Genomic DNA, 18,800 nt, shown 5'->3' on the forward strand with positions numbered 1-18,800 from the left:
CTACTGTAAAAACCAGAAACAAACAGATTTTTAATTAACAGAAAACAAAAAGGAATAAAGTTTGTGATCATATGTAAAGTATAACATATGGTAAATGCACTTAGTATATCTTATTTTTCTTTTATATTTATATTATTTACAAGTGAAGGCCCATCTATATGGCTCAACCATATAGGGCCCTGCTTGATTTAGTTCACAAGGCTTCTAATCAGGCCCATGCCTCATGATATTTTATTTACTGAAAAAGATATTGAATTATTTATATATAATTTCCTTTGCTAATATGAATACAATTGATTCCAATCGTGCCGTAAAAGACTCGATCAATGATTGAGCTGCATGATTTATGCCCAATGTAAAATGTCAAAAAATATTCGACACATATAAGGAATTCGATAGCTAATCAGCACGTAGAGAATATATAATCATCATATCGAGGTTAGCATGGGCGGAAGTGGCCTAAGTCATTATTCGTTTATCTGTCTGAATGGATAATAGTCTAAGGGAAATCGGTTCGAGCTTGTCTCTCTCATATCGCTCATGCGGACAAAACATCAAAAGAAGATATTTGGATAGTTACAAGTTATGCCCCACTGGTATAACAGGGGATGCTTCTTTCGAGAAAAATCTATACCTAAAAGGAATCTTGGATTAACTTGACCGTCGATAACAATGAATCGAGGAATTTCTCCCGACATCAATCTTAATACTAACATTTTGGAAGTAAGACACTCCATCTCAAAATCATTTTCGAGTCACTCCAAAGTCACATTAGAATTATCTCATACACTCATGCGCATTCGGATATGGATCATGTGAATTAGACGTTGATGACAATTTCTTTAACACATTAGTACCACATGATTTTTCATTTCTTTTCGGATGATATAATAAAGCATTATTAAAATCTTTCACTTCATTTTATTATCGATTTGAGCATATGTCAAAAACCTATTAGACTTTGATTTTATATAGATTAATATTCAATCGAGCGTTAGAGATTTTCTTGACTCCACTAAACCTCCTTGCACATCCAAGTTAGACTAATCATGATATCATGGACATTTCCCGTATCACCAAGCAAATCAAGTTTTATTTAACTAATTTATAATAGTAATAAAACATGACAATGTACACTAATATTTGGAATTCATATTACTCTCCTCGCTAAAGATGACGATTTCATATCAAAATATCGTAACGGAACATTATAACGGTTTCGGTCCAGCCTGCCACAGCCGTCGTGGCGTCCTCCCCAATCCCGATATATTATTGAAAGCAACACGAAAAGAAGGCATCGAAGTCGAGGGAATAAAACCCGAGATATGCTGTTCCTCCCTCGAATATTCCCTCTCTCCGTCCCCGGCATATTCCGATTCCCCCCTTCCCCTTCGCTCCTTCCTCCGCTATATCATCCCTTCGCCCCTCCTCCTCTTCTTACATTACTGCCTGTTTGTTTCCTACATTGGATTTCGATCGCAGAAAAGTTTGGTACTTGGAGATGAAATTCGGGAAGAGTCTTGGTAACCAGATCGAGGACGCGCTGCCGGAGTGGCGGGACAAGTTCCTATCATACAAGGACCTCAAGAAGCGCCTCAAGCTCATCTCCGGTGGCGGCGGAGAGAGGCTAGCCAAACGGCCCAAGGTGGCCGACGATGTGGGGCCTGGGGATCGCGATCCTTCCTCGGCGCCGGAAAGCGCGGCGATGCCGGTGGTCGAGGAGGAGGAGGATTTCATGAGGCTCCTTGAGGCCGAGCTCGACAAGTTCAATACCTTCTTCGTTGAGAAGGAGGAAGAGTACATCATACGCCAGAAGGTCTCCTCTCTCTTCCCTTTCTACATGTTTTGCCTTTTTCCCTGGTTTCAAGCATGGGAAACGCATCTTTTGTCACGATAGAGGTGGGAAAACTCGATCTCGTCTCAAAGTTGGTGTGGGTGATCAGATCGATGGTTCTATTTGCTTGTTCTCATAATTCCATCAAACAGAGCTCAAAGGGAATCTTTCTGTCGATCGATCAACCGATTCAAATAGAAAAAGAATTCCATGAATTCCTAAAAAAATTTGATGAACAAACAATTATTGCAATGCAAGCTTTCTTCGAAGGAAAAGTAATTTTATTTATCGAATGAGAAAGCCTACTTAACTTGCTGTTTATCATAATAAATTAAGAGTATTTCATTAGAAGTCGCTGCTGGGAATTGCGGTGCAGCTTGTTAAATCCTATCTTCATCAATGTCGGTTTGCAGGACCTACAGGATCGAGTTGTGGAAGCCATCTCGAAGGATTCCAAGGAGGAGTTGATGAAAGTGAGAAAGGAAATTGTAGACCTCCATGGAGAGATTGTCCTCCTCGAGAACTACAGTGCCCTCAACTATACTGGTACATTGCCCAAATCCCATCCATGTCAAAGTATTTGTCATTTAGCTTGCTATAATTTTACTCTCTTCAACACTAAAGCAACTCTTTTTAGACTCAATTTGATAGTTTTTATTCGAAATCCTCGCAAAACTTTGGATCATTTTTGTTTTGTTTTTTTTCCATTAAACTTTGTCACTGGACATGGATAGAACAACTTCCATCTCTGTTGTGTGGAAACAATCTGCTTAGTGCCACTTATTGTAATTAGTCCAGTATGAATTATATATATATTTTTTCACTTGCAAGTAAACAACCTATACTACATTTCAGATATACTAATAGGTGATAGTAAATTAATTGAATATTTATTTAAATAATTCGACTCATGTTACATTGTAACAGTGGCATTAATTTGTGTTGGATGGACGTCCATATTCTAGAATAAAACACTCAAGCCCCAACACCACATTGTTAACACAATAACCCAACACATTTAGTCATTGGATTACTCTTGTTAACCCAATGTGGCGAAATCCATTAAAGCTAAAGAAACGGTAAATATTGTTCCCATCAGCTGGGTGAGTCAAAATATGTCATATCTATTTCATGTTGAATCTTAAACTTTAGAATGACTATCTCTGGATTGCCAAACTCAGGAGACCAACTTTACTTTTCAGATATCCAACTAACCATTTCATGCTTTAAAACTGAATTTTGATAGATTCCTAACAGAAGATAGCTTTGGTTTTCCTTGTAATTTGCCATGGATATTGTAGAAACTAGCTGGGTAACTTGTGCTGCAAAAAATTGCAGGAGTTTCCGAGTTAAGAATTATGCTGTACAAGTTTTTTGCTTTGTTCAATTGGTTAAACGAAGTCAACTGCAGAGAGTTCCATGTGTAAAAGTTGTGTATCTCAGTATAGGCCATGGACTTTTATAGTTCAAATTTGTCTTGTAATATCTTTTGCCGAATTTTAACTGGTTATACCATACGAGGTGCAGAAATTAAATAGGTAAAAGTTGTGTATCCCAATATTTTACGCCCTTTGAAATGTAACACATCACCCCATTATTGTAACTTGCTGAAAGGTTTTTGTCTATATATTCTGGCAGAACTCGATATATGCTACATGTAAGCCTCTTTGAGAATGCATAATAGCATTTTAGAATTTAGATATTAGGTTCTTATATATGTATCCTCTGGAATTGCATGCAAAATTGAACACATAAGTAGTATGCAAGAAATATCCTATTCGTAATATATACATGGAAAAAGAAAACATTAATTCATGTTGAATTTTAAGTTGTCTCGTACGACTTGGTATATGACTTGCATTTGCACTTGAGTTTGGATGCATGAATATTTGACATAAATTGATATGGTCTCATTATGTTTCCATAACATACTTTCCTAAACACAAGGATTGCACTTCCAATTTGGTAGTTTTGTATCTATATTCTTAGGCACTTTTTTTATGTATGTGAGGTTTTATCATTTTCACGTATCCCTGTGAAGCTACGTTATTATTTATTTACTCATGCTGAAAATTTTATATTTAATATCAAACACAAATATTTTCCGGAGTTATACTGCTCAATTGCTTGCTGTTTGCACCATAGATATATCAATGATGCAAAAAATTTTGAAGCACCACAGCAGGAATCTAGAGTTACAACTTTGTGTAGGATGTCATTCTGTAGGAACAGCTAAACTTCTGTAGAACCGCTATAGGTCATTGCCGGTGACCTGTCCAAAATAGGATGATAAATTTAAAGAAATAGTATGAAATATTACAAAGAATAAAAAAGTTATGTTAACAAACCCCAATTCTGCAAAAGGGCTAATTGTGTTTCTTTGTGTTGTACATGCAGGGCTAGCGAAAATACTGAAGAAGTATGACAAGAGAACAGGAGCACTTATTCGTCAGCCATTTATCCAAAAGGTGCTGCAGCAGCCCTTCTTCACCACTGATGTGTTATACAAACTTGTGAAGGAGTGTGAGGCCATGCTAGACCGACTCTTCCCCAAGATCGAAACATCGACATCCGTGGAAGACTGTGACGGGCAGAACAGGGAGCAGAAGCCGGCAAAACCGAGATCCTCATTGGTTGGAGGAGTTCCAGAGTCGGAGGAGATTGAATACATGGAGAGCTCGTACATGAAGAGTACCATTGCGGCCTTGCGGGCCATGAAAGAGATCAGGGGTGGAAGTTCCACCGTGAGCTTTTTCTCATTGCCTCCCTTGAAGAGCAATGGATTGGAAGAAAGGTGGAACAATGTTCCTGTATTAGAACAAGCAGCCAAGTGATCATAAAAGAAAGTGAATCTTTGAGTTTGCTTTGAGAAGGTTATCCATCTCCATTCTCAAGTCCTCCCTCCCCCTCCCCCTCCCCCTCCCCCTCCCCCTTTTTTGTATCTTATAAGCTTACCTACATTAGTTTTTAGAATCCATACATGCAATAACGGTATTATGTGTAAATTTGAACATGCAGAGGTTGAATCAGAGGAATTCAGCTTGACTGGTTACGATGTTATAAGTTTATGATCTCTGCTCTGTATGTCTTTCCATAACCATGAAATGCTGTTTCAACCTTTTTTTGAGCCATAAATCCATGCCCGACTCATTTGCTTAAAACCTTTCGAGTTGCCAGCATGAACAGGACCTACTGACAGAAGGGTATGGTCCATGAATAGTTTATTTATCTTTCTTAAAGTTCAATCATATTGAATCGAACCATTATTATTATTAGTTGACAAATCTGGACGATAGATCAGTGGATCCTGACATCAGGATCAGTGGATCCTGACATCAAGATCACTTTATAAATAGTATAACATTTTCTTAGAGACAATCTGACGTTGCAGAAGGATTAAAATAATGGAGCCGACAGCTCACAAGGAATTCGAACAGCTACTTAAACATTTTCTTAGAGACGATCTGAAGTTGCAGAAGGATTAAAATACTGGAGCGACATACAGCTCTAATATTCTAAGGGTTTTATTTGGTAGTTATCCAATAACTATTTATGTTTTTTGGGGGGGGGGGGGTTCGGTTCAGTGATACTTATGAATGAGGTGGATAATTATATGTCAAATCAATGTCATCATCGTATCACTTTTATCATCCTTTAATGGTCAACATAAATAGTTCTTGAAAACAAAAAGGTGAAGTGAAGAAGGGTTTCTCCTTTGGTTGGCATTCTGAAGGTAAAGGGGCCCACCGCTCGTTCGTCATTCATGCAATAAAAGGTCTGGTACCTGTGTGGGTACAGTTTAACCAGCAAGCGTAAGGGCGATGCTGTGATTCTCCAAATGGGCCCACATATTAAACGTCCTCGTCCAATAAAACGTCAGGCGTATATTCAGGTAAACTATTGGGTCAATATTTTCTCCTTGTTGATAAGGGGGACAACGAGATTCCATTCCCCGATGGTGTTAACCCGTCCCTTCCATCAAATCAAAACGTGGGTTCCTACCGTTCCCCTACTCAGCCACTCACTCCGTTGTGATTGCAATGACATTAAAGTGGACCCAATGTTGACTCGCCATTCCCAACCAGGTAGGAAATCCGGGTACCCCCAGAGCCTCCCGTGTTCTCCAACAGAAAAATAAAGTTACACGTGGTAAGCCACCCGCTTTCTGATTGACTGGACCGGTGGAGCCCACGCGTGCGAGTAAAGAAACTATTGGTCCCGTGATACGAGCGATCCCTCTCGACCGGTCTCGATTGCCACGTTCCAAATAAAGTATATATATATATATATATATATATATATATATAAAGTAATTAATTAAGACAAGTGTGAAACACGAAGGCGGTTAGACGGAGAGTTGTGTCGCCCCGACTCGTTTGCTCATAAATTCTTCTTCCCACCGCCCGTCTCCCTCCCTCCATCGCTTTCTTTGCCACTCGAGAAACCGTTCCGTCTTCGAGAAGCAGCGGTAGAAGAAGATGGCGTCGTCTGCGCTGCCCATCTCTCAATCACCGCGATCCTTCGTTTCAGCCCGTCATCGCGCTGCCTCTCGTCCTTCCCTTCCCGTCGTCTACGCCTCCTCCCTCGGCGGCCAACTTCACTGCCTCCGCCTCGGTACCCGGGGGTGTTCCCGCATTGGTCTGCCTCTCCGGCGTGTGGTCGTCTACGCCACCACCACCGATGTTCACAAGAAGCGGCAGGCGCCTGGGGCACGGGACCGAGGGTTCGTGGACGAAATGAGGGCCGTCGCGATGAGTCTGCACACTAGGGATCAGGCCAAGGAGGGGGAGAAGGAGGCCAACGCGCCGCCTGTCGCCAAGTGGGAACCCTCCGTCGAGCGCTATCTCCGGTTCTTGGTAGACAGCAAGCTCGTCTATGATACCCTCGAGACCATCGTGCAGGAGGCCGCCTACCCTTGCTGTAAGTCCCCTTCCAATATTCGATGAACCTGTCAGATAACATAGGTTGTCGTTCTTTTCTTGGTTTTTTGGAATGATCGAGTAGTTTATGATTAGTAATTCTTCTTGTAAGAGAAATGGGGAGAAGAATCTTTGAACATTGTTATTCACCCAAGTACGTGTTGGTTGTTCAATGCAGCTGGCCAATAGAGATTCACAGGCTTATCAAGTGTCCGTCGTTGTTGATCCGTGGTTCTGAATAAGAAAGGGAGACTCCACTTGAATATTAATTAAATAAACACTATGTGGAATTCATTCATCATAAAATAATTCAATATTGTATGGACTATTCTGTCAAAATGTTTGAACACTTTGCGGACTTAGTGATTTCTTGTATGTTTGGACTTTGGGATGCGCCTAGGGAGACCTATGCATGATTTGGTCAGATGTGGAGATTCAATAAAGATTAATGATTTTTTTATGAGTAGATTTGGGAGGCTAATTACATATTACCCCTTACCCCTTGTAGTTAAACCTTTTTAAAATCCCGCTCCCTAGACATAAAAAATTTATATTTGAATCCTATAATCATGAAAGTGAAACATCTAACTCTATTTATCTTAATGCCATTGGTTTTACCGACGGAAGCACAAAAATGATGGACAAAGAGATAATTTCAATATCTTAGTCATGTTTTCGATGGTGATAGACGACGACACCATTGGCGGCCGCGCGTAACTATTGTGGATGTGGAGAGTGACGGGTGGTGACGTCGCTCGACAACTACGTCGATGCAGATGCAGAGCGACGAAAGAGCGGCTCGGCAACTGCATTGGTGTCGACACAGATGCAGATGCAAAGCGTCGCTTGGCATTTGCATCGATACTGACGTAGTTGTCGAGCGACGCTGCTCTCCCTCATCCACAACAACCATCCATGGCTTCCAGCGGTGCTACTATTCGCCACCACCAAAAACATAACTAAGACGTTGAAATAATCTTTTTGTCTATTGTTTCATGCTTCCATCGGTAAAATCAACGATATTAGAGTGAATGAAGATATATATTTCACTTTCATAACTTTAGGGATTCTAATGTAAGGTTTTTGAGTCTAGGGACCGGGATGCTAAAAATGTCTAACTACAGGGGGTAATCTGTAATTAACCCAGATTTGGGTTAGACCTAAGAAAACTTTATTAGAAACTATAATAAAGCATTTGTTTGCTCTTTATTTGACTAGTGATATTGTCTTAAACAAAAAAGATGATAAAGTATCTATGTAACTGATCCAAAAGCTGTACCACTCCATACTATGATTGCAGGCAGTGTTCTCTCCACAAAGCCCAAAGGATCATTGATCTATGTAGTGAAAATTGGGTATTTGGATAATGCTTGTAGAATATACAGAGTTGAGTAAGAAAAGTTCAGAGTTCCCAGTCGACTTTTGAAAAGATTGTAATCAAGAAATAATTTGAAGCTCCCATGTTATCTTTTGGAAAAATAATCGACATCATCTCATCAAGTAATGTGTGTAGGAAGGTATACTCATGCATGAAATTTGAATTCAATGAATATGGCAAATGGCTCATATACAGAATTTCAGTGACTCTTCTTGCTTACTAATTTTGGATTCAAATTTGTTTACTAATGTTTGATGTTGACATTTAATAGTATTTTGTTAATACAGCTTTAGCATTGAAGTTATATTATGTTCTTATTGGATCCAAAAATAAGGAAAGATGACTTGTCTTTAAACTTGGTAGTTTAGTTCATAGTAGGAATATATACTTTCTTCTCTCCAGTAAGATTGGTTATTTCTGCCAAGGAGGAACCTGTTTGTTAGATATGGGTATAATACTGGAGACAGTCTAAAGTTACAAGATTTGCTTTAGGATACCGAATATTAAAAACATGGATGCAAAGGGGTTGTTGAAACCAAGGTTTGCCGTACCGGACTGTACCTCCCGGTACGTACCGGTCCGACAGGCTAACGGTACGCGGACCGCCCTGTACCGGTCCGCCCGTACCGAGCACTGTAGCAGTGCACTGTAGCACTGTAGCACTGCTACAGTGCTCGGTGCACCTGAGTGTACCGCTCGGTACACCTGGGTGTACCGAGCGGTATACCGTACCGTATCGGTACCGAGCCCGGGTCGAAAACGCCGGTACGGTACTGTCACGGACAAACTTCTAAACATGGTGTTTGATGTAATGCTTATGTATGTCCGTGTCTTTTGGCATGTTCATGCCTTGTACAGCATGTAGAGGGGCGGCCAAAGGCTTAATAGTCCCATTTTAGTTGGGTTGGTGGCCTCTTTAGGCTTGTAAATAAAGGTTGTGTCATGTGGACACGTGAGAGAGATTTTCGGTCTGTAATGGACCATTTTACCCTTTGTTGTGTCACTGTTCATAGCTTGTAAAGTCTGTTTGTAATTTGCTTTGTCTATGAAGTGTTTTTCGGACATGTTTGCTTGTGGATCCCGATTGAGGCGTTCTCTTTAACCCGTTCTCTCTTTTGTTGGTCCTAAGGGACAATGGGAGGCTTCGGGGAGGCTGACCTTTGCGGACGGACACGCAAGGGTGCCGCACGACTTAGGCAAAACCAGCTAAGTCCGTGTCATATGGTATCAGAGCGGGACAAGCACTCATAGAAACACTTGACATGCAAACGTGGGGGACCTAGCGGGGCTGCGTTGAGGGCAGTCAGCAACGCGCGACCGTTTGAGGGAAAACGGACATGGAGATGTAGGGAAAAGAGTCGCTCAGAGGAGCGGGCATCTAACATTCACATTCAGAGGAATGGCCAACCCTTCGCGCAAGAGGCACCACGAGAACAGGCAAGCTTGGAAGAATGTGGAGTGCACAAAGGTTGGGATGGCTGAGTTTGAGCTTCGGCTCAACGTTGACAACTTTACTTGATGGTGCTCAAGGCAAGCGAGGCGCTTGGCAAAAGGACGAGACCATGCAAAGTGGAATGAGTTGCTCAGCGAACGAAAGAGTTGTGCAAAGCTCACAGAGGTGAGGGGAATTGCTAACTCGAAGAATTCGGTACTCATGCATGGGCTTGTATGCGGACGATGGATTGTTCGTGGCCATCCCAAGGCGGTCGAGACTCGGCGCCATAGAGCATTGAAACTTTCTCTTCGGCATGCGAAGGATACGTCCGGAGGAGGCTGAAGTGTGCAACGAGTTCAGCATGTTGCTAAGCCTTGAGGGGTGCAGCGGTGGCTGTATTGACGTGAAGGCGCAATCTAGCAAGTGCGTTTGCAAGAGGCAGAACAATGCACAGTTTGTTCAGCAGATCGGAGTAGTCCAAGGGGATGGTGGTCTCTGAAACGAAGAGAGATGTTGCTCCAACGGGACAGTTATCTAGGAGGGATAAGTCTCGGCTCTCCAGAGGGAGAATCATGTGAGACATACTTCACATGTTGAGGAGGAGTACCTCACAAACAACAACTCCACGAAGCTCAATGGACCGAGCAAGCAGCGAGGAGTTGTCACATGATCTCGCTCGAGAGAATGCATGGGTGGATGCATTGCGAGATCAAGTGGGGGAGCGACCTGAAGCAACTTAAATGAAGGCACACTTAGAGTCGATATGGAGATCGGACTCAAGGGAGGGCTGACCCGTGGAATGGTGGGCGCGAGGGCCACCATCGACTCAATGCAAAAACGAGGAGCGGAGCAACTTGGGTGTAACTTGGCGAAGTACCCAAGCCGCATGAAGGGAGCCAGCAGAGAAGTTGGAACATGGAGCAGAGGCACAGTGCTTTCCTTAGACAGAGGTCAAGGACATGAACTCTTGTAGAGGCAAGAGCAGGATCATGTTGTTCCATGGGTCCTCCATTCTGACGGAGTGGACTCATCTTGCATGGTGCCAAAGACGAAGGGAGCTTTTGGGCACATGCACCTTATCTCGGAGGAGCATTTGATGGAGGAACTAAGGCGACTCAATTTGCGGAGGCGAAGTTGGGTTCAGAAGGCCTTAGCACGGGGCAAGAGGATGCAGAGGCGGGTACTCTTGAAGAATATGCCACAGTGTTGCCATTCAAGTTGCCATGAAGGAAGCAGTGCGCAGCGGAGATTGTGCTGGTAGGGGCAGAGGCCCAGGATCCAGGCAATGGTGCACAAATTACAGCGAAGTCGATGGACTTCGGGAGCTACTAGGCGACGGACTGTCCTAGAGCGGTGCTTCATCTAGGTGTGACCCAAGAGTGGGTGGATGAAGGTCGATTGCCAAAGGAGCGAACAAAATCGAAGGTGGAGGAGACCCTGCGATGTATTGGCAGAGGCCACACATGGAGGGTTCACAATTCGAGTTTATTCCACAAGGTTCAGAATGCAATGGAGATGTCACCAGGAGGCGACATGGTGCAGCGGATCGTGGTGGAACAGTTCGTGGCAATGCGACACACACGACATAGTCCCGGGAGGGACTAGATCATATGGAGGTATGATCGGGAGTTACTGGAAGCTCCACTTCGGTGAACAACACGACGGCAAGAAGGGCTATGGATTCAGGGAGTGAAGGCCATGGTACCGCAGAGGCGGGTCTTCCGGGCGTGCATCGAATTTTGCATCGGATGAAAACCTTGGTCACCAGCATATGGGGGTTGTGTTCCACTAAGGGAAAAGTTCGAATGCAAGTACCAGTGAGTTCCATGGGAGGGACTTGATCATGCAGAGGTATGATCGAAGCAGCTGGAGAGTTGGACTGCTCCAGAGTTCATATTCGCTTAAGGGAGCCCAGCAAGTCAGAGGACAAGGCCGAGTAAGCGAACGTTGCCACCAAGGAAGCTAAGGAGAACAGAATCGGTGCAAACCCTACAACGTGATGGCAGAGGCCATGCATGAGAGTTGCAATCTGTCTTTCCATCGACCAAACAGTCTGCTTGGAGAACACAGAGGTGTTGAAGCAGGGGGTCGAAAGGGGCGAGGAAGCGACGACGAGTCCAGAGGGACTTAGCTACCCAAAATCAAGCATCAGTTAGAATGGAGGTGGACTCAAAGGAGTGCCACAGAGACATATCTACTGATCGTGAAGAAAAGGGATGCAGATGCGAGGCGACGGATAGTAGGGCCATGGGCATGGCAGCGCCATGGTACCGCAGAGGTGGGACTTCTGTCAAGTCATTGATCCCTTGCTCTCATGGAGGGAGAGCGCTTGGTCGTGAAAGGGGCCGAGGAGGTGGAGAATGCAGAGGCAATATCCAAGTACCGAGACAAGGCTGAAGGGCAGAGGCCAAGAAACTTCGTAAGACCGGTGTCAACAAGTTTCTCATCAAGATAACCGTAAGTGAAGGACTTCGGGTCATGCAAGAGTGCACGACCAAGGAACGAAGCAGGCAGTACGCGGTGCTGTACCTTTGCTACTCAGTGGAGTAGGCGGCAGGGTTGATGGAGAAGACGGTACAATCCCAGAGGCGACCTCATCTATCAGAGAATTACTCCAAGTTGGGGGAAAACTTCCTGCATTCCAGAAGTTCAATGGCATTGAGAAGGTGAATCACAGTAGCTAACTCAACGCAAGGAGTGCAAACACTTCAAGTGCTTCAGAAGTGTGAGCAAAGAGCAGGCGAAGGCCAGTAACCAGCTCGATGCATGAAGTACAACCTCGAGGAGGCGGGCGAAGTCAAGTAACCTTTGCCTTCTCAACTCTTAGGAGAATGGGCGAAACCGAGTACCCCAATTCTCTTATCTATCCAGCAGAGGAGCTCTGCACAAGTTCAAAGACCCTTCGAAGAGAATGGAAGACAACAGTTGTCAAATCCTCACCAATGGTGATCAGTGCTACTGAGAGTAGATTGTCCGCTTCATTTCCCAACGAATTGTCAATCGAAAGCGGAAGTGATGCGAACCTACTTGGATGTGACAACTAACTGAAAGAAGAGTCAATGAGCAGACGTTGTGGAGGAAGGACCCAAAACTTCAGAAGTTTGCGAGGCGATGCTCGTTAAAGCTCCAACAAGCATCCACCCAGTTCAAGCAGCATGTGGAATTTTTGAGAGACTGGCGCAGTAAGGATGGTCTTTTCCTTCATTTTGGTGGATCCGCAGGAATCAACGAGGATCAACACAACTCAGCCAACCCCACACCAGAGTCAGAGTCATTGGCGAGTTGAAGCAGCATGGCGGATCAAAGGTTCGACTACTCAAAAACAGCAGCGGAGAGCAGCTGGGAGCCAGGAGGCGCATTGCAGCTGGAGCAGAAGATTGAAGACTCAGCAAAGGCGAAGAGTTGCAGTGTTCATAAAGGCTTCGACGAGGACGTCGAAGGGATAAGTGGGGGAGAATGTCACGGACAAACTTCTAAACAGGGTGTTTGATGTAATGCTTATGTATGTCCGTGTCTTTTGGCATGTTCATGCCTTGTACAGCATGTAGAGGGGCGGCCAAAGGCTTAATAGTCCTATTTTAGTTGGGTTGGTGGCCTCTTTAGGCTTGTAAATAAAGGTTGTGTCATGTGGACACGTGAGAGAGATTTTCGGTCTGTAATGGACCATTTTACCCTTTGTTGTGCCACTGTTCATAGCTTGTAAAGTCTGTTTGTAATTTGCTTTGTCTATGAAGTGTTTTTCGGACATGTTTGCTTGTGGATCCCGATTGAGGCGTTCTCTTTAACCCGTTCTCTCTTTTGTTGGTCCTAAGGGACAATGGGAGGCTTCGGGGAGGCTGACCTTTGCGGACGGACACGCAAGGGTGCCGCACGACTTAGGCAAAACCAGCTAAGTCCGTGTCAGTACGGTACGACGAACCTTGGTTGAAACACAGTTTTCGTATATAATGATTTTCAAGGTTTATCCATTAGCTGCTAGCCCCTGTCTTTGTTTCATCGTTCTAATTATGATGTGCTACCAAGTCCAACATTTTCTAATAATGACTCCTTTGAAAATCAGATCATTTAAAAGAATTGCTAGCTTATACTAAATTGTGTATCTAGGACTGGTTTGCAGTAGATTTTTTTGTTTCCATTAGATTAGTATGTTATCATTTTTTTTCTCTTTCCCAGTTGTGGCAATGAGGCCGGAAAATTTTGTTGTATCCTGGTTTATGTGTTACTTTGAATCAGCAAGATGATAAATAGGCAAAAATGACTTTCTCAAAAGGTTAAAAGATTCTTTCTAACATCATATTGATTGTTTAAGAAATATATGTTCTAAAAAAAGAAATATATGTTCTTCTTTGTCATATCAGGGCAACTTGCCTTTTTTGTTGGCTTAGAATGATGAGAAGTCATACCATTTAATGATTCACAGATATCAATTTATTTTTTATATCAATATTCCAAATGGTTTTAATATTATATCAAATAACAAGTTAAATTAAAGATACATCTTTTGTTCCTCAGAGTTGCTTTTGGAAAGAAAAAGAACAGATGAATGCACTTCACTAAATACTTGAACACTGATAATCACGAAATGTGCTTGATGTGGTAAACATTGATGAGAGAAATGGTAATTTATTGGAGTAAGTAGTAAATAGCAAGTACTTTCTGTTGAATATGCAGGGTATGTGTTGGCAAGCTATGCATCTGCTGTCAACTGAAGTAAATTATTGTGTCACTTGAGTACCAATTATTTGGATTGCATAAGTAGAGGTTAAATGGAATCGGAGATTTGAGTTACTGTGGTGAAGCATGAGCAAATCTATATGGAACTAAATGTGTGAGTATATTATAATGCTGTGAAAACAATATCAAACTGCATGTCAACATTGACGCCTCTCTGGGATTACCCTTTCTGTTGGGAGGAACTGGTAACGTAACCATTAGACCTGTTTCGTTTGTTTTCTAGTTTAATGCTTGCTCGAGGCCATATAGTCTTACATAGAGACAACTGCTTTTTGAATCATTGTAATGGAATGACTTGGGTGCTTGGTTAAGATTATACTAGTCGGCGAGTGATTGAAATTGAGCTGATAATGCAATTGGAATTTAGTCTGCCATTATATTTAGTCATTTGTTGCAGATGCTGAGTTAAGGAATACTGGCTTGGAAAGGTCTGAGAAGTTAGCAAAAGATTTAGAATGGTTCAGGGATCAGGGGCATACCATTCCTGAACCCTCTTCTCCTGGTGTTTCTTATTCTAGTTATCTGGAAGAGCTCTCAAAAAAAGATCCTCAAGCTTTCATCTGCCACTTCTACAATATATATTTTGGCCATACTGCTGGTGGTCGAATGATTGGTAGCAAGGTACAGTGTCAAAGCAATATATATAATTTTCCATTAATGAACTTTTGTTATTCCTTTTAATATCTATTCGAAACTACTGTCCTTTCTAGTACAAGAATATTTTTCAGTCTAGATGTCTCTTTTATTAGCATTGTTGGACTAAGACTAATTTTATTTTGGAATTGTACCTGTTTTTTAAGATGATTCTTATGGGAGAGAACTGCATTTGTTTTTGCTCACAATATCACATTGTTATTAAGCTGAATATATTGTCTATTTATCTTGTGGACATCAAATGCTTAAGCTATTTCAGCATGATGATATTATGAATCATTTTAGTTTGTAACAAACTGTCTACTTTGAAAACAGATTAGCAGTGAAGTATATTAAACTTATGTTACAGACGTATTAACTTGAGTGACTAAAGTAGCTTTTTTCTTTTCCTTGTGCGGGGATTGGAACATTCTATAGGGTAGTGAGAATGCAAGAACCTTGTGCTAGAGATCGGATAAAAGTCACTATATATAAATTGGGAAACTAGATGCATGTTTAGATCAGTGTTTTGAAAAGGCGCTCGGGCGAGGCGAGGCCCGAGCACCTCGCACAGTGGTCGGGTGATGTGCTTCAATGAAGCATCGCCTGGGCGCACGTCTGAGCCCAAGCGTTGGGCACCTAGAGCGAGCGCTCGATTGAAAGCAATCAATCGAACTAGATTGTCAACTTTGGTTCGATTGAACAGTAACTTGGTTCGATCGAATCAACTAACCATAGTAAACACTAAAAGAAACCACCGCCCCTCGATCGACTAATGGTAAATCCTAATTACTCTCATTGCCTCGATCCACCTCTAGTCGTCGCTTCCATGCGCAGCTCCCTCTGTCACCGACGGAAAGGTCGAACGCTTCCTCTGTCGCTGACAGATAGGTCCGAAGCTCCTGTTGCTGCAGCTTTCATGTGCAGTTCCCTCTGCCGCCACTACCTTCGTATGCAACTCTTTTAGCCGTCGAGGGACAAGACCGCAGCTTCCTCCGCCATCAATAGACACATCAAAAGCTTCTGTTGCCCTCGACATTATTGTCCGCAGCTTCCTATTTAGAACTAATTCTTATTTAGAACTACCAATCCTTATATAGCACTGTTAATCATATTTATCAATTGCATTATATATTTTTTATATTTTAATATTCTAGAGCATCTCATTTCGCTCGATCGAGTGCCCAGCGCCTCGGGCGTTTTAGGACCTTGGCGCCTAACGGTTTTAAAAACACTGTTTAGATCTAAATTATATGCTTAGTGGGATTTATTATAGATTTTGCATTATTTCTAAAATGGTCAGAGCAGATACAAATGCCAAACTAAATCAGTTTACCTTTTACGTAGAGCAAACTTATGGCAGGATAATTAGTAGAATTCATTAAAACCTTACGTGAGACACAAAGCCTTTTTTTGCGCCCATATGAGTCATCTGGCTTTTCTGTCCCACATAGTTGTGATGTTAGAGCTTAAATCAAGGTTCAGCATGCTAGGGTTTATGTAAGACTATTAATACCTCCTGGTTTTTTAGTTGTATAATTTGAATGTAATTAAATATATTTAACACTTAATTTGCTCTCTTGGTTGGACAAGACATCTGGGATGACTTTATTGTAGAGACCGAGTTTAGTTACTTAAGAGAATCTTGGAAAACTAGATTTTATTGCTTTATCCATTTGGTTACGAGGAACTTACTATTAGTGGCACTTTATCATGAATAATAGTATGCTACAGTAACTTTTTTTTTTTTTCTTTATTGGGTCATGGATGAACTTAAATAGTTTTGGAAATTATATATGGTCATTGGTTTTGAGTTTTTGTTGGTGGACTAGGGTACTTCGGTTCTACAATACTCTTCTTTTCCTTCCAGGAACTATGTTCCCTGTTTTGATTTTTTTTTTTCCTTGGCTACATTGGGTTATTCAATTTGTCCTATTTGTTTATTTTACTGTTTCTTGTTCTTTAAGTTGAATTCTTTATAGAGCTGACAAAATAGATGCATTTCTACAGAAGCTTTATTTTGCGCATTATTATTGCTCAGATATTGTACTATTACAATATCTGTTCAGTTACAAGTTCCTATCTTTCTTTTTTTTTTTTTAAATTATGTTTCAAGAAATGGTTTACATGTCTGTTCCTCTCCTAGGTAGCTGAGAAAATCTTAGACAACAAAGAACTGGAATTCTACAAGTGGGATGGTGATCTCTCCCAAGTGTTGCAGAATGTGCGAGATAAGCTGAACAGAGTTACTTGCGTAAGACGATGAGACATGCATATATGTATCTTGGACGTCTGTCCGTTGATTGCTTCCTTTCCTAGTTGGTATAAGAACGTTCACATGGGGTTGAGATGTTTGTTTATATGTGTTTTGCAGAGCTGGTCTAGAGAAGAGAAGGATCGTTGCTTAGAGGAGACTAGGAAGTCATTCCAGTATTCAGAAGACATAATTAGTCTCATTTATTCCTCCTAGATGGGGTGAAGATAAGCTGTATAATAACCCCTTCTGCTCAGCTGGTTCATTGGGGGAAAAAACTCGGTCAGCATGTTTTGTTCCCTATTTATGTTGCAGACAATGATCTCCATGCTCAAGGCAACTGTGTCTTGATGCGGAGTAGAGACTATTGATATTTACATAAGTTCCTTGCGGTATTTATTCTGTGATGGATGCAAAATCCATGGCTGGCTGGTGGGTTCGGTTATCTTCCATCTTTCATCCCTTCTAACCCAGGTTTGCTCTCTCGAGTTAATTGTTTTATGAGCTCTGATCCTGGTAGCGTATCTATTCTTGGATGGTCCCTTCTGTTCAGACATTAATAGACATAGAGTCAAGTCTTTGTTAACTTTTAAAAAGTTAAAAATTCGTTCTTGGGAAAAAAAAAGGGTGAAAATTTATCAATGAATACATTTTTATGAGTTACATAAAACCTAATGAGAATCAATAAATTCTGAATGCCAGATAAGCGTAGGTATGAGATGAATTGTTTCCAAATTAGAGTATGAAATTATATATGATTCGGCTCACTCCAAATTAAGTTAGTGCCAAATTGAAAAAGGACCATATTGGGGCTTAAAGGAAGTCTAATCAGATTTGGGTGGTGGGTCAAACATTTCATGGACTTGACACATTTCTCATCTTTCGATCATCGCTTCCTCGATCGACCTCTTAAGCTCGAAGCATCGAGATCGAGTCTCTCTCTACTTCGATCTTATAATCCAACTCATTGACCCGATCCTAGTGTCGGGATGAGCTATCCCGATAGCGATCTCTCTCAACCGTCATAAGCTCCTATCCGACTCTTCACTTATTCTCAGCCTCATCCCTTTTAGAACTATGTCAATTCTTGTTAATAATACTATAATAGTTAATTCTTTTTAATAATAATTTATACATTAAGTTTATTACTAAATTTATCGCATTTGGAATTGCGTTGTTTCTAATTTTGATGTGTTATTTTCCTTATCAGATTTGGGTTAAGACTTTCTTGATGCTTAAAAGAATGTAATTCGATTATTTAATGATAATATTTTAATTATGAAATGATATCAAATGGCATCGACCGGTTAAATCAAAATCGTATCCAAGCATGAAACCATATATAGTTGGGCAATTACGTTTCTCACGGAAGGATGATTAAACAAAATACCTCAAACTAATATTTTGCACGGTGTACTTTTGACAGAATAAATGAGAAATGTCTGACCAACTTTTATATTAAAAATGGAAAAAGGCAGTTGATGTAGCTACAAACAAACAAATAGTGATGCAAACAAAATAGGAGGACAGAAAGATGATGACCGCAGATGAGATAAAATCACAAACGACTCCGAACAAACAAGAGGCAAAATTGACGGACATGGAATCGATGA

At 41.6% G+C, this 18,800-nt stretch overlaps 2 protein-coding genes across 2 annotated transcripts; both read left to right on the forward strand.

The window, feature by feature from the left end:
* The first annotated feature begins 1,324 nt into the window (after window positions 1-1,324).
* LOC135650786 (SPX domain-containing protein 1-like) lies at window positions 1,325-4,886 on the forward strand. The gene is made up of 3 exons (XM_065170380.1): window positions 1,325-1,816; window positions 2,248-2,380; window positions 4,232-4,886. Exons 1-3 carry the CDS (start codon window positions 1,502-1,504, stop codon window positions 4,666-4,668), a joined length of 885 nt encoding a protein of 294 aa, XP_065026452.1. The 5' UTR covers window positions 1,325-1,501; the 3' UTR covers window positions 4,669-4,886.
* Window positions 4,887-6,184: 1,298 nt separating this feature from the next.
* Window positions 6,185-17,639, forward strand: LOC135650943 (heme oxygenase 1, chloroplastic-like). Its single transcript, XM_065170667.1, has 4 exons — window positions 6,185-6,754; window positions 14,698-14,921; window positions 17,080-17,187; window positions 17,308-17,639. The coding sequence occupies exons 1-4, from the start codon at window positions 6,313-6,315 to the stop codon at window positions 17,401-17,403; spliced, it is 870 nt and encodes a 289-aa protein (XP_065026739.1). The 5' UTR covers window positions 6,185-6,312; the 3' UTR covers window positions 17,404-17,639.
* Window positions 17,640-18,800: the final 1,161 nt, after the last annotated feature.

The sequence above is a fragment of the Musa acuminata genome, chromosome BXJ3-10 (genome assembly GCF_036884655.1).
Source record: "Musa acuminata AAA Group cultivar baxijiao chromosome BXJ3-10, Cavendish_Baxijiao_AAA, whole genome shotgun sequence".
NCBI lineage: Eukaryota > Viridiplantae > Streptophyta > Magnoliopsida > Zingiberales > Musaceae > Musa > Musa acuminata.